Source organism: Poecilia formosa, unplaced genomic scaffold (assembly GCF_000485575.1).
Source record: "Poecilia formosa unplaced genomic scaffold, Poecilia_formosa-5.1.2 Scaffold571, whole genome shotgun sequence".
In the NCBI taxonomy this organism is placed as follows: Eukaryota; Metazoa; Chordata; class Actinopteri; order Cyprinodontiformes; family Poeciliidae; genus Poecilia; species Poecilia formosa.
This window is the reverse complement of record NW_006800510.1, coordinates 142,051-162,960: the sequence shown is the minus strand read 5'-3', so window position 1 is coordinate 162,960 and position 20,910 is coordinate 142,051. Positions and strand designations below refer to the sequence as shown.

Sequence of the window (20,910 nt, the reverse complement as noted above, 5' to 3'; positions counted from 1 at the left end):
AGAAATTCCCAGTTGAGTTGCATTTAAATCATGGTCACTAAACGTCTCAGCAGAAATGAACCCGATCGTATTCAGAGACTAATTTGTGATCAGATGTTTCTAAGGTTTTACTTTGATCCAGAATTAAAAGCTGCATCTCATCCTGCTGATCTGAGGTTTGCTTTCACCTCCTTGGTAAAATCTCAGCTTATTTACATGTTAACATTTCTAAATATTGACTTGAATCTTTCACTATCTGTGAAAAGGTTCTGAGATGAAAAGCTGTTGCTCAGAAATGTCCAGTCAGGATGCAGAAGACCAAGCTGCTTCCTGACTCCACTTCCCCTTCCATCCACCCAGATGTGTCAAAGAGAGCCTCCTTTCTTTTCATTAGATAATCTGGAGACGGATGTGTTTTATATAACGGAGTCCAGCCAAAGGTAACTCTGAGACATTTTCCAGTAATGGACGACAGATTAGATTACGGTAGGTCTTTTTCGCAGCCAAACTGGCTGATATGAGGGAAGAACTTCAGTCACGGTTTTCATGCTTATGAAGCGTAGACTGAAGCGCAAGCTGCTGAGTTTCAGTGCTGTCAGTTTTCTCCTGTCGCCTCTCTTCTTGACATAAAACCGACCTGTGCGCAGGTCGACCATGCACCTGCTGCAGAGTCCCACTCCCAGCATGCACAGTGGTGAACGGGATGGACTGACTGGGATCTCCTAGAAGCTGCTGTTCTGGGAGAGCAGCTCTGCCGTTCTAATGACAGGGAATCCAGTTTGGTCGGATTTTTATGGTGGAAAATTACTGGCAGCGCGACTGCCGCGCCTCTCTCCTCATGAATGAGAGTTTATATAGGCAGCCGGGCTAGTGTGTGTGGATCGTTAAAGACATGAGGAGCTGCCAGAAAACACACAGCGCTTTCACACACTCAGCTTATCTCCAGCCGCTGATTCACACCAGAATCTTCAGGGTGATTAACAGCCTTTGGAGCTTCCTGCTGAGGCATCGCTCAGTCTGAGGTTCAAAGGCTGCTACATTAGCATCAGGCTAACCCTTCGAGCCTGAGCAGGAGCATTTTCTGCTGGTTTGGACTCAGTTTTACTCAGGAGTGTGTTTGTTCAGAGAAAAGGCCTGAATAGGAAAACCTCTGAGATGCATGTTGAGTTTTAGAGGCTTTCAACAGGATGTCAGTAAGAGCTGCAACTAACGATTATTTGTTAGCAATTACTCAGATTTTTTATTTAACCACATTAGATTATTTTATACAGTGTTAGGGATACATACAAAACTTCAAATAAACAAATAAATTCTTTATTTTAAATGGAAAAATACACTTTTGTTTTTACATCCTTTTAATGAGCATTTGATCATTAGTTGTAAAGGATACATCTGCAGCTAAAAAAATCTAAAATAAAAAAATAGATCAAGCCTTTCAAAGGCTTGAGATTTTTATATTTATTGGAATAAATATTCAAAGGCTTGAGATTTTGATATTTATTGGAATAAATATTAATACCATGCAGATCTGATCTGCTGATTATTTGCAGGATTAATTGACTAATAACTGGATAGCAAAAGGTGGAGCTGAAACCTGCAGAAGCCAAAACTGACCCTTGAGATCTGGGTAGAACATATTTACAGATAAAATATATATATTTTTTTATCTTAAAGGCAAAATGTAATTTTTTTTCTTCCAGTTTTTGTTTTAATTACTACTCAGGGAGTTTTGTTCTTTCAGAAAACACCCTTTTTGAGTCTCTATACGTTTCAGCCTCGGTGTCGTACAGGTTTTGTTTTGACGTTTGTGTGGCAGTGAGTCTGTGGAGGAGCAGAAGTTTTGACCGACTGAACCAGAAACCTGCGTCTCTGCGCTCTGCAGCCCCAGTGCCTCCTTGTTTACATACCGCGCTCCTGCAGATGAAAGAGGAGCCGGTGCCTCCTTCCATCTGGTTCAGACATGTCGGCAAACCGGCCGTCCTCGCCGTCGGCTCCAAACACCAAAACAAAGCCTGCGCTTGGGTAACCGCTGCGTTTTAACCCTTTAATGTCTGCCGTCCACCGTGCAGGCTCCAGGGCTGTGGATGTAAATGTAGCTGCAGTGGTTCCCCGTCCCCCTGCGGCTGCTCACACACTCATGTGTTTCCTATTGAGGCTGCATGGAGCAGCAGCTGCAGCAATCAGCAGCCATGTGTGCCGCAGTCCTCCAAAATATTTTTAGTCTCAGCGTTTATTTTTAGAGCCAACAAATTGGGATCTGCAAATAACACTTGTTGGAGCGGAAGGTGGGACATTCCTGATCAGGAGTCCCGTTTAGACGGATAGAATAAAACGGGATCCTTTAAGGCTGGTTTTGGTTTTAAAGCTGGATTTAGCTCTAATTTAATGACGTCTCTTATTCCAAACACAGGAATGATGCTTTTAAACAGCCTAAGAACCATATAAAGTGTGAAAAACAATCTCAAAATGCTTTTTTTCCCCATGCAACATCCTGACTTTGCTTCTGGGAAACATTTCTTCCTTAATATTTTTAAATCATGTTATGTTCTGTGGTCCTTAAATCTGATAAAAACGTACTTTCCACTGCGGCCGTCTGCCGTCACCGCTCCAATCTGCTGATGGAAAACCAGTGTTTCCGAAAGGCTAATGATCACGCTCGCTACCGTGGCAACAGCCTGGTGCTCCAGTTGCTCTTTTAGACCAGTTTATGTCGACTAACTTTTCATTTTAAAGCAAAACAAGTCTATTTAGGAGAAGAAGATGGCTTCCTGCTTTACTGATCACATTGATATGCAATGATTAATTAGGTACAAGGAGATAAATGTGATTGTTTTGGGATGGTTGTGTCTATCATTGGCTAACGAGTTGAAAGGTTTTTTATGAGGGAATCCATCATATTTCTGTAAAGAGTGAATATTTTGGTGGTTTTCTAGTTTTGAAGCCAGTAGTTGGACTCCACCTACCCACCATCCGTGTTTCAGTGAGTTTTGTGTTTAAACGCTCGTGCAGGTCAGAGAGCGTCTGCACGTGTTTTATTTATGTCAGATTTAATCTGAATTCAGGCCAAAGGGTTGCAGTCGTCCTAACCAGTGAGGAGAAAGCAGAAATGAGGCCAGGACGGCGTTGAGGCAGAACACAGCTTCCTGACTGTGTCAGGTTACTGGAGTTCATGTAAACTCGCTCTCTGACGACCTGAACAACCTGATTTCTGCTGTGTGAAATGTGATCCGCGCTCATCTCTAATGATGTTTTTTGTTTTCTTTCTCTTTCATGGCTGATGATCCTCTTCCTCTTCACCCTGCAGGTAAGACTCCTCACTGTTTAATCCTCGGCTGGCTCTTGGTGTTTGTCGTCGTTGTAGTAGGACTGCAGTCATGCACGTGTGCAGATTGTCCCCACCCTTCCTGTTTCTGTAGCAACATGAGGGGAGCTGCTTCATCTCCTGTTCTGCTCCGAGTTTGTCTGCTAATTTCACCAGAAAACAGAATTAGTCCAAGCAGTGAACCCTGTGGTTCTCCAAACTGTTATATTGAGAAACTGAAATATTGGATCCATATGATTTGACCAAACCTGGAGCTGCTTTGCGTATCTCTGTAAACAAATATTATACAAATAAAGAATAAAAAATCAATTAGTAAATAGGCCTGTCGCGATAAATGATGAATCAATTAATCGCACGATAAATTAAACCTATCGACCTCATTTTAATTATTTGCTTTATCGTCTCTTCCTGTCTTTTTTTTCTTTCTGTTGATGACACTGAATGAAAGAAGGCTCAACTCCGGTGCTCTTCCTTAGTGTAATGTCCAGCGCACACGACACGAGTTGTTGGCGGACTGTCGGCCCATTTTCAAAACCTGACAGAAATCCTAGGTATAACAGTTCGATCGGGTTTATCGTGCCGTGTGGTATACAGATTTCATATCTGCACTCTTTTGGTTGAATGCAGTATTTATTTCCACTTTGGCTTTATGTTGTTTAGCTTTTATTAAAGTACGTTTTTTGTTAATGGAGGCTGAGAATCCATTTTATTTTTGTTTTTGGTTGTTTTGTTTAGTTTATTAGTTCCAGTGTTATGTGTTCTTTTGAAAATAGTGTATCTATCTATGGCAGGAAATCTCATCCATTATTAGTCATTTCCTAATCAGTGTCAAAAGGTCTAGAAACAATATTATCGCTTATCGCAATAATTTTTTAGACAATCGCTTGGCAAAATTTGTTATTGTGACAGGCCTATTAGTAAAATAATAAACCAAACTTGATATAGTATAATTTAAATCAGGCTAAATTTAGTTTAGGAGCAGAAAACGTATAATGATTTTTCTGCAGTTTTTNCTGTTATATTGAGAAACTGAAATATTGGATCCATATGATTTGACCAAACCTGGAGCTGCTTTGCGTATCTCTGTAAACAAATATTATACAAATAAAGAATAAAAAATCAATTAGTAAATAGGCCTGCCGCAATAAACGATGAATCAATTAATCGCACGATAAATTAAACCTATCGACCTCATTTTAATTATTTGCTTTATCGTCTCTTCCTGTCTTTTTTTTCTTTCTGTTGATGACACTGAATGAAAGAAGGCTCAACTCCGGTGCTCTTCCTTAGTGTAATGTCCAGCGCACACGACACGAGTTGTTGGCGGACTGTCGGCCCATTTTCAAAACCTGACAGAAATCCTAGGTATAACAGTTCGATCGGGTTTATCGTGCCGTGTGGTATACAGATTTCATATCTGCACTCTTTTGGTTGAATGCAGTATTTATTTCCACTTTGGCTTTATGTTTAGCTTTTATTAAAGTACGTTTTTTGTTAATGGAGGCTGAGAATCCATTTTATTTTTGTTTTTGGTTGTTTTGTTTAGTTTATTAGTTCCAGTGTTATGTGTTCTTTTGAAAATAGTGTATCTATCTATGGCAGGAAATCTCATCCATTATTAGTCATTTCCTAATCAGTGTCAAAAGGTCTAGAAACAATATTATCGCTTATCGCAATAATTTTTTAGACAATTAATCGCTCGGCAAAATTTATCGTGACAGGCCTATTGGTAAAATAATAAACCAAACTTGATATAGTATAATTTAAATCAGGCTAAATTTAGTTTAGGAGCAGAAAACATAAATGATTTTTCTGCAGTTTTTGCATCTAATTTCTGCCATAAATGAGAAAAAATCTGAAATGTACATATGCACATTATCACTTTAATTATTAATGATATTTTAGTAATATTAAAAAATACATATTCTAATATTTTAAAATGTATATAATTTTTAATAAAAACATCTATTTTAATATTTTGTTCATATAATTTTCACATTTCATGAGCAACATATTTATATATTTAATATTTAACTTCATATATTTCAATGTTTTGAGAATGTTTTTAAAAATATATATTCAAATGCTTTACTATATTTTTAATTTTATGGATTTTAACAATTTAACGTTATTTAATAAGCATATTTATAATATATGTTTGAATATTGGAATATTTCAGTATAATTTTTTATATAATTTCTTTCATTTTAATGTTTTAATATTAGTTCTTAAATATATTTTAATATTAATGTTTTCATATAATTTTAATAACATACATCTTTAAAATATAAATATAATTTTTATTTTAATATTTTTATATAATTTTTAGTAGTATATATTTTAATGTAATAATAACCCAGCCTTTAGCCCTTGTTCTTGCTGCAGGATGATGATAAATCATATGAGTCTTATAGAAGCAGCAGACCTGCTGCAGATGTTTGTTGTCGTATTTATCAGTAACTGAGTTCCTGATGAATCATCTGGGTATTTTAAAGACAGGCGGCCATTTGCATAGAACTCTCACATTTCCCCGTTCAGGAGGTTTAACTTCCTTTAAGCTGTGAACTGTCAGCGTACGTCCGCCGTCCCTCTCTGGTAGGAAGCAGGCAGCGTTAGTGGAAATGATGAACCATCGGCTGCCTTCATGGAGAGTGTGTTTCACCACAGTGGCAGATTTGGCGCCACCACTTCCGCCTCGTGGCGCCCACAGCTGGTGAGAAGCAACAGGCTCGTTTCAGGATTTTAAAGCTGCAGGCTGCTGCTGGTGGTGAACCGACGATGATGAACGGTTCGTCTCAAACCATCTCCACACTGGTGGGGGCTAAATTAATCACATTTTCTTCATTTTTGTGAAGCGGTGTTCAAACGATGAGTGTGTAACCTGCACACTCAAACGATGGTGATTGAGACATCACCAACGTCTCAATCACGCCGTTGAGACGCTTGACATCACCAACGGCGGGCTTGGTTTGGTTTCTACGCCCACCGCTGAGCTGAGGGAGGAAGCTTCTGAGGTCGGCTGGGATTTCCTCTGATTCAATAGATTTGAAAGCGACACCGCAGCGCGCAGAGCAGAGCAGAATGGCCCGGCGGTACTGGGAAATGTCACTTCCACCTGAACTTATCCCACATGCAAAGCAGCATCTGAGAGCCAAGAGTCAGGGTGTCAGGAATCCATCCAGCGCTGATTTCTGCTGTGAGGCAACACCTGGAGGCAGCGTCTCTCCTCCGCTACTGTCACTTTAATCTCACTCACATCGGTTTGGTTAAATAAAACCTCAAATCACAGCAAACCTCATCTCAAACCACTTTACTGTAGAAAAAAAGCCACACTTCTAGGTTTATTCTGTATTTGCTTGCGGTTTTAAAATAACTTCTGCAGGGTAAAAAGTCTTATTTTTACTAGATTTGTAGAATCAAGCAGTCAACACAGTAGGGCCTGTCTGATAGCATGAAGTAGGCTGCAAGAGAATAGATGAGAAACAAAGTGGAGGCGCCGTTACTCTGCATCCAGTCATGTAATCAAAATCATACTGTCACAAAAATGTTCATAGTGCCATCATTTATTATCTAATTTCTATAAAATGTGGCTTACATTAAAGCTTTGATATGTAAAATTTATATTCTTTATAAATATAAATCTATAAACAGTTTGGTTTTTGTCAAGATGTAAAAGAGGACAGGACAAATTTCCATTTTATATTGGACAATTTAATTTTATGTAATTGGAGCCGTAGGAGTCATGGTGCAGAGATTACATTAGCATCAACACCAATGGATGGATCAAGCATATTCTAAGCTCCGGAGGCCTTGGTTAAGGTCAGACATCATGATTCAACAGCTAAAAAGAGACTGGGCAAAAATGGCCTCCCTAGAAGAGTTCCAAGAGCGGAATCATTTCTGACCCAGAAGAACACACAGGTCCGTCCCACATTTACCCAAAAACATCTTGATGATCCCCGAGACTTCTGGGAAACCGTCTACGGACTGAGTTTTGTTACATTTGGCATGAAACTAACATTTCAGAAACAGTTGATCACACAGAGTCATGCCGCTGCATGTTCATCCTGATAGACGGAGAGGAACCGATTCCTCGTTATCCAACAGAACCCGGTCCACTCCGTACAGGAGCCGCATCTGCTAGCATCACTAGAACCGACCTTACTCCTCTACTAGTACTGAACAACATGCTTTTTTATTAGATAGATCTCTGAAGTGATCATTGTCTCTGTGTAGCGTGAGCTGCTGTTAGCTAACCATCCCAAAGCCTGATGTTTCCATGGAGACCGCTGTGAGCGAGTTGGACAGTGATCACTGATAATGATCAGTCCACATTAATGAAAAGCAGTTTATCAGAGGCCTGCTCTGCTGTAAGCGTGTTAGAGAGGGACGCTGACGCAGACGAACAGAGAGTCTGCGGCTCCGACATGATCAGACACAGCCGATCAAACTGATAGAGTCTCCATGGAAACCAGAAACAGATCAGCTCCTCCTGCGTTTCGCACTGGGGTTGGCTTTCATGTCTGCTGTAGTTGGAGTTTGTAACACACAGGAACATGTTCAACACGTTGGTTTGAGTGTGATCTGGTGGATCTATAGATCTGTAGATTACTGGCTGCTACTATTGTTTTACTGACTGACTTAATGCTGATCTAGTGAGTAGCTTAACTTCTGGTTAACTTCCCAGAAGTTGACTGGTTTTAACTGGCTGAGCAGCAAATGGACTCAGGAATGTGCTGACTTAGTGTTTGGTTTTTGTTTTCCTTACAGGATGTCATTTAACTGGTTGTGTTGCAAATAAATGTTCTTCTTTTTCACTTACTTTGTTTAGTTTTTTAGCTCACTAGTCTTCCTAGTTATTCCAGTAAAGAGGATAGGCTGTGATTGGGTTCACTCATCTCTTGGATTACTGGCAGCTTTGTTGTTGTATTCATGGAAAATGTGTGTATTTGTAGAGTGTATGATAAATAAAATGCAGGTTGGAAAGCTGGAAACATGAACTGTGGTCCGCCTGAAAACCTCGCTCTCTGTTCGGTTGAAGTGAACTCTGGTGCGGTTTGAATGTAGATGTGAATGCCAAGTGGACCAGAGACTGCTTCAAATACAATCTTGCATGGCATTCTGGGTAAATGCAAGCAAAACAAATGAAAGAGTCATGAACTAGCAGCAGAAATGTCTCGTAAATAACCGATGCAACTTTATTTGTGTTTACATTTCACGATAAAGGAAGTTGCATTCATTGTCTTTTTTCGTGTAGTTTCCTCCAGTGGTTCTTAGTGCAGTGCCCCCACAGGTGAGGAGGGGAACAGGTTGCTGAAAGGGTTTGGTTGGTTTGACTCAGAGCAGAGAGAAAGAGAACCACAGCAGCTGAAAATGTAACAAATGTAACTTTGGTCCCAATCGAACCGAGTCTAGTCTTTAAAGTAGACTAACTTTCTGCACAAATTACACACACTTCATACATCTGACAGTAAAAAGTATTTAAATGTAGTTTTACTGAAAACCGCCCAAACCACTCAAGTGTCAGACTGACTGCAGAGTTTTCAGATGAGTCAGGCCGGCTGAAAGTGAGACCCAGCAGCAGACCTTGTAGCTGGACAGACGGCAGCCCTCACAGCTACCTCCAGCTCCTGCTCATTAGTTATAAAACTCACTTCACAGTGCGTGCGTGTGTGTGAGAGTGTGCATGTGTGTGTCTGGGGGGCTGTGTTTCCTGTCCTCAATGAGTCCATGGCACGACAGCGATAAGAGCGCCGGAGCTACATTATGTTTCCAACTCCATTACAGATTAGTCCAGATTGCTCCCCTCCTCCTCCCCAAAGCCTCCTCATCCTCCCATCCTTTACTCCTCCTCCTTTCTCTCCTCCTCCTCCAATCAGCATTATAATATTCAACAGCTCTAAACTGGAGAACATGTAATCATGCAAACCAGTGGAGAGCCAGACATCAGACTTTTTGGCAGCTGCTTACATTTGCTCTAGCAGTGTGTGTGTGTGTACGTGTGTGTGCGTACGTGTGTGTGTGCGCTCCCAAAATAATGATGCTGAATGCTCTCTCTCTCTCGCGCTCTCTGTCTCTCTCTCTGTCTCTCTCTCTCTCTCTCTCTCTCTCTCGTCATCCTCTCCTCCGACGGTCTCCTTCCTCTCCATTTTCAGCTCAGGATGTCGGGGTTGAAAGTTCGCACGCGAAGCTGTGTGTGTGTGTGTGTGTAGATGTTGAAAGTGAGCAGTAACTACGGTAAATTATCCGAATTTCCTACAGTTGTGTTGAAGTGAACAAAGAGCCTTCCTGAACATCAGACATAACTCTCTTTTTTTCTTTCTCTCTTTCTTTCTCTTTTTCCTCTTTCTTCTTTACATTGTTGCTTTTATTATTTTATTATTCCTTTTTCTCTTCATTGCATTTTTGTTCCCGTCTCCCCTCCCTCCTTTCCTTCTTTAGCTTCTTCATTCCTTGCAATCTTCATCCCTTTTCCCTCCTTTTCTCTCTTCTTTCTTTCAGTCCCTCCATCTTTCCTGCCTTCCTCACTTAGTTTTATTTGCCCTCCCTTCCTTTGTTTCTTGCTTCCTACCTTCTTTCCTTCCTTTGACTCTTCCATCTTGATTTCTGAGGTCCGATGCTTCACACCAGAGATAACAAAAATCATAAATCATATTTTCTCAAATTCTTAAGTTGTTTGTTTGACTTGAAAGACAGCAGGACATTTCTAGTCAAGACTATTTAAATTTGTTCCTCTAAGATTCTGGAATGAAGGTTAGCATGAAGGTTAACATCAGCAAAGCTTCTGATTTCATCCAAAAGCTGAGCTGCCAAACTGGAGCCTGGCCCCTCAGGGTGGGACACACCTGCAGCGTGAAGCTAATCTCTTGACAGCAGCCAGGAATTTTAATTCCTTGTTGGAGAGACACTGAGTGATGAAATCCACTCTGTGAAGGAGTCCAGACCTGGAGCTGCCCGCTGACGGACGGGTACGATCTGTACGGCTGACCCGACAGTCACATTGACGAGTGTATATATTCAACCTTACTGCTGCAGGTCTGAGGTCAGAGGTCAGGTGTGGGTGGGACTGTGTTGTCAGAAAACAAAGCGAGCCGGATTATTCCAGTAAACAGCGTCCAAGATCCACCTGCCACCTGTTGGTAGATTAACCCTCCACTGAGTGTGTTTGGTAAGATATTAATAATCAATATTATACAGAAGAACATAATCACAAATTATTAGTAGTATTATTTATCCTAAAAGGAAATGAAATGTTGTCACAAGTGTCTTTAGAGTCGTTGGAGGATCTGTAGAGTTTCATGTAGCAAATGAAGGAGAACTTGTCAACATACAACTGGATGCCATCTGCATAGAGTTGATCAGAAATAGACTGAATAAAGCTAGCTAATTAAAATTGGGCCCAGAATTGAGCCCTGTGGAGCCCCTCAGGTCAGAAGAGAACCTGTCTGTCCTGATTCAGAATCTCCTTATCAGATCTGAGTCCAGTTCAGTGCCCAAAAATACTGAGCTGCAGACGGCTGCTTTCAGCTGCAGTCCAGGATTTCTCCATCTGCCTCTGACCCTGTTGTTGTTCTCCAGAGCGTATATTTAGTCGCCTGAAGTCGGGACCAACGCAGAACAAATGCTACCCTGTCATTTAGTGTCGGGCCTCCAGGTTTGTAGCCGTATAATTCAGCGAGTGGTTGAGATTTTCAGGCAGAAGAGTCAGGTTAAAACTTTAAATCCTGCTCTTTGTAATCGTTTTTTCTCTTCCTGAGAGGGAAAATGAAAAACCTGCAGCATCAGCAGCTGATCTCTGTTGGTGCCTGTTCTTCTGGGTTCTTTCTAGTAATAAGCACCATGTTTATGTGGGGTTTTTATCGTCACGGGTGGGTGTGGAGCTTTACCTTGGATCAGCAGCGAAACAGGAAATCCATGCATGTGGGGAAATGTAAGAAGTATCTGACCATTTAATGGCTTCTGGTGGTGGAGATCACAGCAGCTGTCACTGATCAAAGGGACGGGAGCAAAACAGGACGTCACACAGCAGATGAAGCAAGTTTGGATGATTTACAACCAGAGACCAACTCACAATCTGAAACCTGCTGGCGTTCATGTCCAGACCTGCGCTCCCCGCTCATGTGAGAGCGAAAGGCATGGAGCGAGCGCCGGTGATCCTGATCTCCTGTCATACCCCCAGCCCCCACCGCCTCCGTCATCCTGCAGCCCAAAGAGAGGCAGAACAATGGCTCCTTTCAGCGCTCCGGTTTCAAAGTCAAAGAGAAACCACAAAGTGCAGGAGAGCCTGAGCTGGAAGACTGAGGGATGGAGGAGAGGGAGAGGCGAGGAGGCCTGTAGTCAGGGTCAACAAGTGCAAGAAGCGAGATGAAGAGCTAAAGCTGGAAAGTCTGAGAACCTGAAGATGTTTCTCTGAAACTGAAAGAAAAGATGAAGACGCTTTGTCCAGAAATCTGTCCTAGTTTCTGAAAAACAGAAAGTTCTGTTTGCTGAAAACCTTCAAAATGCATAAACTCGTGTTTAGGTTTTTCTTCTAGACCAGGAGTCAGCAGCCTGCGGCTCTTTGGAGCTTACTAAGTTACTCTTAGTGACTCTGGTTAAAATGAAAAAGAACAAGTTATTTTAACTTTTCAAAATTTTCTGCAATATTTGCATTGGATTTCCACAAAGAGCAACACTAAATGTACCAAAAATATGCATTTAGGTCTGTTTTCTCTGGTATTAGTGGAATGCTTGTTTGGGGGAAAAAAAAAACATCCTCTTTTATTTTCATCTTCATTTTAAATCCTAAAAATAGAAATGAAATGCTGGAGACATTTCCCAAAGCAAACTTTCATCTTTGTGACACTAGCGGCTGTAAGTGAGTTTTATTTGGCCGTCCTGAGGGCAAAACGGCTCTTTAGTCTTAAAAGGTTGCAGACCTCTGGACTGCAGTTTTCTCCAATGTTCCTGAACTCTCTTTAGTTCTGTCATAACCGTGTGGAGCCAACAGAACCGGAGGATCAGTTCTTGTTTTTGTCAGAGTCCAGGACCAGATGGGTCTTTTTGATCAGCCAAATGAGTCTGGAGAGGAGCCGTCCGCAGCGCTGCGGGGCCTCCTCTTCATCACAGAGCCGTAGAGGAGGAGGAGGAGGATTTGGTTTCTCGTGTTTTATGACGGCGCTGGAGGTCAGCTGGTTCTGGTTAAATGGCGGCTCTGGAGCGTGAGGTCAGTTTCTACTCCATCAGAAGGAGAACTGGACTTTCCTAAAAGCACCTGTGCTGCTTTCGCTGTCCTCGCTTTTTACTTCTGCCTCTACTCTTCTCCTCCATCAGAGTCTTTTCATTCCTGGTATTTTATCCTCACCTGGTCTCCTTTTTGTTTGACCGAGTTTCTGATAATTACTCACACCTTTTTTCTCTCCTCTGGATCAGACTCTATTCTTCTTGTCAGGCCTAAAATAGCTCAGTGTTGTTGTAATAACACAGAACCACTAAACCAAATGGCCTCCAGCTATGACTGTGTCGAGGCGCAGCGCTCTGAGCATGCCCAGACCAAAACCACTGTGAGGCAACAGCGAAACCCAAGACATGGAGAAAACAACACGTCGTCGCTCTCGCGCACCACATCCAGCTGCTCCTCGTTTGTTTGCATCTTCTCATTATTTTTCAGACTACTTCTTCTTTCACTGAATGCATTCGGTCGTGTTGGGTTTCTGTTTGAAATGCGTCTCTCTTTGATTTCTGGAAGTTTTTGGTGTGTCATCAGGCGTTCCTTTGCTCTGAGCTCATTTTTGTGACATTGCAGTGAATAACTCATGTGGTTTTGTCTCCTGTGCATCACCAGTAATCAGCCAAACTCTGAAAAGTGTGTTTGGATAACGATTTCTATTCAAAACAAAAGACTGAGTTTATTTTATTTAAGGGTGGAGGACACGTGAGCGGTGTCTCTCAGCAGTGACCTAGATTTGTGTATCACTGTTAAATTAATTAAATTAAATCCAGTAGTAAACAATAGAGCAGAGGTCAGAGTACACAGCCTTGAGGTATCCCAGGTAAACCAGGGCTATAGAAAAGTGAGTACTACAAGTATTTTCCAATGCTTTTATTGTGAAGTGACTTTCTTAAGGTGGTGGTTTCTTGATAGTCATTTTTCTTTTCTCTATTTTGCAGCTGAAACATGAAAGGTGTCGAAATGGACCACTTTAAAAATGAGCAAGCTGATTTCTGTTCAGATAATAATCTAAAAGTGCGCTTACTTAGTAATTGTGATAGTGATTACTTAGTTCTAGAGCAATAACCTGTTAATATTCTGATTCAGAAAACCCGCTCTTTTTTTATACGTTTCTTTGCAAAGTTTTCTAATATTGAAATTAGTCTAGAGTTTTTTCTGTCTGTCTTCTATGAATTCAGTCCTTTAAAAGTGCCAGTTAATCATGTTCCTGTCATTACATCTCGTTCATTTTATCATTAAATATATAATTGTTCTTCATCAGAAATTTCAATGGTTGGTATGGCCTAATTAGCAGTGATTGAAGCTAAGAAGCGTCTGTTTCCAGACGTTTGGAGGCATGCTGGTGAAAATCGTCCATAAAGCAAGTTTTCAGTTCTATAAAATCAGTTCTGAGTAAATAAACACATAAAGCAGGCCTGAACACATCCAGTCATGTAGAAGCTCCGCAGCAGTGGGAAGACGGCCTGAGGACCGCTGAGGGGAAACGGCATCAAATCGATTGTTGCTCTTGAGTCTTGGCATAAATGGAGTTTAATGGCGTGCGGAGCGCGTCCTGGGAGCAGTAAAGCATTTGAAAGGAAACTCCCTCTGAGCCGAGTCGGAGCGGAGGAGCACGGGATTAAAGAGAAGTGTGTTTTTATGTGATCTTTGTATGTTGTCACTCCAGAGGAAGCCGGCGTGTTGCCAATCAGTCATGATTAGGTTGGAGAGACCTCTCTGGCTCTGGGTGTGAGCTGGTGTTGGTGGGTGGTCGCTCGGCGCTCATCATGTGTGAAAAGACGGAGCTGAGCTCTGGGAATGTGCAGCTCCATTAAGCAGAGTAAATGAAACATGCAGCAGCGTAAATCATCACAAGGAGCGTCACTTTTTCTGTCGTCCTAATAGGCCCACTTGTCTCTAATGAGTTTCTGTCTCGGTTCCTGTGGCTGCCTTGGTATTCAGCTCCGGCTGTGTCAGGATTTAGGAAGTGTCCCTCTTCATATTTTGCTTTTCTGGATCAGAGAGTTGTGTAAGCGTGCATGAATGTGGATTCCTTGGTATGAAATGTTAAAGTTGGCTCCTGCAACAGGAAACTCCCAGTTACGAGATTTAAAGGGTGATTCTGGGACGCTTCCCTCCTTTGTACTGCGGTTGGTTTTAGAGCAGCCATCTGGTTGGTTGTTCCTGCCTTTGTAGCTGGACACCATCACATTTTCTGGGATTACTGGAGCTCTTTACAAGGGAAAGGTTTGGGAACTGATTCCAGTTTTCTCTCTTCATATAATAGATTCTCCATCCAAACTCAGCTGAGCTAAACGCCTGGAAGAAGAAGAAAATACAAACTTCTCACACCTTTTGTCTTTCTGCTTTCTCTGTCTCTTTGGAGGAAAAACTTTGATTTGGCCCAAATCATTTCAGTTTTTTTATTTTAGGATTTTAGAATATTTAAGTTTTTAAAGTTTATAAAGTTATCATTAATACCCACTGATGTGTAGGATTGTGTGCGTTCACTGCAAAAACACCAAATGTTTCTGTCCAGTTTCTATACAAATATCTTATTACACTTGAAATAAGACAAAACTAATTCAAGTAACTTTTCAGACAGATATAGGAACTTGTTTTAAAGCAATAATTTCTTAATATTAACTTAAAAAAAATAATTTTTCCACTGGCAGATTATTTCACTTTCTCTGTTTTCAATGAAAATAATCTGCCAGTTGAACTAGTATTTTTAAAATCAATATCAAGTTATTATTGACTTGAAACAAGCAGATTTTCTGCCTTTTTTTATCCCTTTTTATAGTCAGAAACCTGTTTGATGTTGGATACGATAAGAGAAACCAAACTGCTGAATCATGTTAAAACCACAGACTCAGAGAATGCTGACTCATCGGTTGCCATGGGGATTTCCCCCATTTTCTACAAGCCACAGCTCCACCATTTTTATCGGAGGACCAGGAAGCAGCAGGCCTGAATGAAAACCTCAAACAGAGTTTCTTTGTATAAATTACCAGTCTGATTTTAAATGTTCCCAAACAGAAGAAGCAGAACCTCTAATATAACTTCAGAGGTAGATGTTTCTGTTTTACTTCATGCTCCACTGTTGAAAGAAAAAGTCAGAGCTGCTGTTTTTCCTTCACTGAGGCCAAAATAAGAAGTTTAAATCAAAATGTTTCTGCTTATTTCAGAGTGGAAACCAACCTATTGGATAAAGTTTAACGTTCTGAGTTATTTAAGCTTTAAACCATGAAGTTACAGAAATAAGTGACTGACTTATGGAGTTAAATTTGCCTATGTGCTCATTTTTCTGGGAAACTGAACTCCAAATTATTTGTGGAAAATTTGTTTATTTTCCGTTTAATGCAACTCCAAATTTGTCTATTCACAGATATTTTTTAGGGCACATCTAAAATATTCAAAATAAGTATCAGCTTTGGAAGCGACTCAACACGCTGTTATTGTCTGGTGGTTTGCAAAACAGCCAGTCCAAGAGTGGCTTTCACTTTCTTTGTTGCTGATTGGCTGAACCCCCCAGGGCTTCTGTACGTATTAATGCATATTAAGTTGCATTTGGTTTAATGTACAGCTGTAAGGCCTGAAGTCGTGGTGAATGACCGCTGGGATTAACCCGTTAATCCCAGCGGTCCTTTAGCTGTGGTGTTTTATTCCCAGTTGAATCCCATTTTGATTCATTCATTATGGAAGCTGAGGAACGGCTCCAGATGTAATGATGTAAATAAATGTGCTTCCATTGTTTAAGTTTGGCAAAATCATCAACTTAAAGAGTTTATTTGCCGTATGTCAGTGTCTTTTCTTTTGGATCTATCTGTTAAAAGCATCTGTGCCTGGATTTTTAAAAAGCCACATTTTTGTGCTTTGAGTCACAAAGGCCTCGGTGTGAAGCGTTTCCTCCTCCTCCAGAGTTTGAGCTTGTCAGACCTAATCACTGTGAGGATGTGCTGGTTTTCTGGCTGATCTCTGTTGCTTTTTAAAGGACTTATAATCTCCGGGTTTCCATCCGCTGCCTCCAAATTACACATTTCATTCCTTCAGGATTGTTTCCATCGGTGGCGATCTGCCTCCCGATCGATGGGGTGTCTCTGTGAGCCTCGCAGGCCTCCGTCCACCACTTCACACGCAGCCGTTCTTCCCCCAAAAAGTCCCCTTCCCTGCTGAGTTCAGATCAGCGAGTCCAACGGGTAATTTTGTGGCTCCGCCTGTTCTCCTCGTTTGGCCTCTGGAGGAGCGGCGTTGGGTTTCAGAGCTCTCACTCTGCAGCTGCAGCTTTTCCTTCTCTTTAGTTTCAGACTCCAGCTCTCCGTCTGCTTCCCTCCTCCATCATCCACTTGAGCTGCTTTCCGTCTCCCAGCCCACCTGCTTCCTCTCTGAGGGATATTTTAAGCCGTTATTTTCTCCGCTGTTATTGAGTCGCTCTGTCTGAGTGATAAGAGGAGGAAGAGGAAGAGATGCAGGAAGCATCAAGCCGCTCCGCCCTGATAGAAACATGCAGACCGATAAAAGCTCTTCCCTCTGCTCCATCACCTGAAGTGAGTTCAGCATTAAAGATGTTTGGTTTGTTCTCCTGCAGCCGTCATGAAAGCCGGCCCAAACGGCTCCGGCTGGAGCAGCGAGCGAGAACTGCTGTTTGGAGGAAACGTCCAGAGCGCCGCGCCGCCGTCGCTCTCCGCCTCCTTCTCCACGGTGACCACCTCCATCGACGGAGTCAGCTTCTCGGAGGGAGACCTGCTGCTGCAGGTTTGGCTTTGCTTCAGAGCTGCAGCTCAAACGTGATTGGTTCAGAAAGCAACCGTGCCTCCTCTGTGTCTGCAGGCGCTGAACGGCTTCGTGTTGGTGGTGACGGCTGAGGGTTACGTCTTCTACACGTCGCCCACCATCCAGGACTTCCTGGGCTTCCACCAGGTACAACACAGCAGCTACCGCAAATATGCACCAACCACGTGTGTGTCACCCTGATGTGTCCCTCAGGTTCTGCTAAATCATGAACGTTTTCACTGTTTTCAAATAACAGGAACAAAAATCAATCAAAACTGTGCATAATATTCACAAAACTTACAATAAAACCTCAAAAAGGAGCAGATTTGACTGGCAGATGCTCTAGACCTCAGCTCTCTTCTCAGCTGCACAGAACCTAAATTAGACAATAAAGTCTTTGTGTGTTGATTTGGCTTTATGGTTCATGTATTTGCAGATTTTTTATTTAATATCTGCTGCTATTTTAACTTCACCAACAGTCACAGGAGGAGACTGTTTGTGAAGGGAGTATGTTCAGGATTTCTCAGTAAACAGATAACTCCGAAATAATCACAACTAATTTGCCAATTTGTTGATTTTCTGTGAAATTTAACTACACATTGTTCACGTAAAATTTTGTGGCAAATTTGCAGATTTTTCTTGCGGGAATTTCACCAATTGGCCTTTTTTTTTAATCTAACTCCAAATTATTCTAGGAAAATTGTTTGATTTTCAGATTTTTTTTAAATGCAACATAACTCCAAATAATTCACAACAAATTTCCCTATTTGCAGATTATTTTTATAATGCATAACTCAAAATTTTCATTAAAAATTCAATCATTTTTCTGTGAAGCTCCAATTTACTGTTGGAAAATAGCAGCAGGCCGAGCACAGACCCTGAAGGAACGGTGTTCCTCACAGCAACGTCTCAGATCATCAGGAAGACGTCGGTCAGTCGGCCCTGATCACCACACATCCTCCACCGTGCTCATCAGCTCACAGGAGAAGCTTTCTCACATGCTCACCGTTAATTTCACCCACCTGGAGAAGCTCAGTGTTTGGCTCAGTTAAAGTCCAAGTGCAGCGTTCCAAAGTCCACATGTTATTAATTATTATTTCCTCCGGTAAATAAATGCTCAGATTAAAGTTTATACAACTTTTAGGCTGTTTTGTTGCCATCAGGACTCTAAAAACAGGTGTTTTCTCTGCTTTTAGTTGCGTGGCAGATGAAGTCTCAGCTGGACTACATGCTGACTGACACACGCACACACACACACTCCGACACACACTTGCACTGAATCACATGAGAGTGCGTGAGAACTGAACCTCTTTGTCGGCTCTGAACTCTTGACTCGTAAACACATCCGTTTGAACCGGGGTTAAACATGTCTGCAATCTGAGGCTGGGGGTGGGGGATAAAAAAACTGTTCCCGGGGGGGAAACACGTGGATCACACAAACACACAACACGGTGTGTGTTTCCAGCTGATCCAGGAAGTCTGCAGCAGCTGCTGGAGCGAACCAGCTGCTGTAGCGATTAGTGATTAGCTCTTCTGGAGCTGATCTGAGATCTGCTGAGGGGGAGATGAAAGCAGGAACCAACCTCCGTGTTTTAGATGTTTAGCACACAGACACCAGGGGGCGCCGGACTCAGAAACATTTGACTGATTTGTTGTTGTCATTCAGTCGGACGTCGTCCATCAGAGCGTGTTTGAGCTGATCCACGCAGACGACCGCGCGCTCTTCAGACGCCAGCTTCACTTCTCCTTCAACCCCGATGCAGACGGCTCTGAGAGTCCCAGTAAGTCTGACACAGGAATATGCACCTGAACGCCTCACGCACGCACCATTCATCCTCACTCTGCTGTTCAGTTTCCTTTTACATTCACAGGACTTAATGAATGACTTTGCACTGATTATTCATCTTTATTTTTTGTTTGTTGTTGTTTTCTTTGCTGGTTTTCAGTTGTTCTATTGTCTGTTCTTCAGCTTTGGATCTGTTTTGTGTTTAGTTTAAATGCTTTTCTTTTTGTCTGTTTTCTCTCTGCTCTTCCAACCAGCCTTGTTTTGTTTGTTTTCCTATGTTTGCTTTGCTTGTAATTTGCTTGTTTTACATAAATGTCACTCTGATTCATGGTTATGATTCAGAGTTTTCTCTCTGTGGGTTGGAGATGCATTTCAAAAACACTTTGTTTCCTTTATCTGCATCTCTTTCTTTCCTTTTTTTTATGGAAGAAGGTTTTGTTTGACATTTTTTTCTGATATTTTGGTTACTTCAGTTTTGTTTACTTTGGTTTTGCTTCTTTTTATTTCTCGTTTTAAATTATGTTTGCTTCTTTTTATTTCTTGTTTTAAATGATGTTTGCTTCTTTAGCTGTAGTCCTTCTTGTTGCTCACTTTCCTGTTTGGCTTCTCTTCTTTCTTTTTGTTTTTTTTATAGGTTTTATTGTTTTTACATGATGTTTTGCAGAAAAACGTCAGGGTTTTTTTAAGAACTAAATCTAGTTTGAAGCTTCCTGACTGTGTTGTCTGCTCCCTCGCCCGTCCAGGTGAGCAGAACAGCGCTGACATCAGCACCAACGTGGTGGCCTACGACCTCCAGACCATCCCTCCTGAGAACTCGTCCTTCCTGGAGAGAAACTTCTGCTGTCGTTTCCGCTGCCTGCTGGACAACTCGTCTGGTTTCCTAGTAAGATGCTGCTCCTGTTCTTCCTGAAGCCGCCGTGCAGATTGTCGCTCTGAGCTGCGTCTCTTCCTCCTCAGGCTCTGAACTTCCGTGGCCGGCTGAAGTTACTCCATGGGCAGAACCGGGTATCGGAGAACGGGTCGCTGGTTCCTCCTCAGCTGGCTCTGTTCGCCATCGCCACGCCGCTGCAGCAGCCGTCCATCCTGGAGATCCGCACTAAGACCCTCATCTTCCAGACCAAACACAAGCTGGACTTCACGCCCATCGGCATCGATGGCAGGTGAGTTAAACCGCCGACCGGCCATCAGGACGACGAGCCGCCGCTGCAGGAAGCTGACGTGTGTTTGTGTCCACAGAGGGAAGATCGTTCTGGGCTACAACGAGGTGGAGATCTCCATGAAGGGTTCAGGCTACAGCTTCATTCACGCCGCCGACATGATGTACTGCGCCGACAAGCATCTACGAAGTAAATGGAACTACAAACTACTAAATGTTCCAGAATCATTCAGATCATTTTATGCATATTGATACATTATCATACACTTTTGTTGTTTTAATAAACATTGATAAATCTTGATCAAATTTTATGAATATGGAAACATTTTGATAACATTTGATAAAAATTTTTATAGATATTGACAATATTTGGAGTTAAAAATAGTGACTATTGATCATTTTCATAAATATTGATACATTTCAATTAATAAGGGTGAATGTTTGTAGATATTGATCCACTTTATTGATAACTGGTACATGTCAGTCGATGTATCCTGATGAATTTGATCCGTTGTATTAAATGCTGGTGATTTAAATCGTGTTTCTTGTCTGCAGTGATGAGAACCGGAGAAACCGGCTTCACCTTCTTCAGACTGCTGACCAAAGATCGGCGCTGGGTCTGGGTCCAGTCCAACGCCCGGCTGGTCTATAAGGACGGGCGGCCAGAGTTCATCGTGGCGCGGCAGCGAGCGTTGACGTGAGTC

General features: G+C 41.9%; 1 protein-coding gene across 1 annotated transcript in view; it reads left to right on the top strand.

Annotated features, from left to right (window-relative positions):
• Positions 1-20,910, top strand: part of LOC103129708 (aryl hydrocarbon receptor-like) — a 43,300-nt gene that overhangs the window by 17,545 nt on the left and 4,845 nt on the right. Inside the window, exons 3-9 of the mRNA XM_007540890.2 lie at positions 17,080-17,246; positions 17,322-17,411; positions 18,931-19,045; positions 19,794-19,933; positions 20,008-20,210; positions 20,287-20,396; positions 20,762-20,903. Coding sequence (XP_007540952.1) covers positions 17,080-17,246; positions 17,322-17,411; positions 18,931-19,045; positions 19,794-19,933; positions 20,008-20,210; positions 20,287-20,396; positions 20,762-20,903 — 967 coding nt within the window. The remainder of the gene's footprint in view (positions 1-17,079; positions 17,247-17,321; positions 17,412-18,930; positions 19,046-19,793; positions 19,934-20,007; positions 20,211-20,286; positions 20,397-20,761; positions 20,904-20,910) is intronic.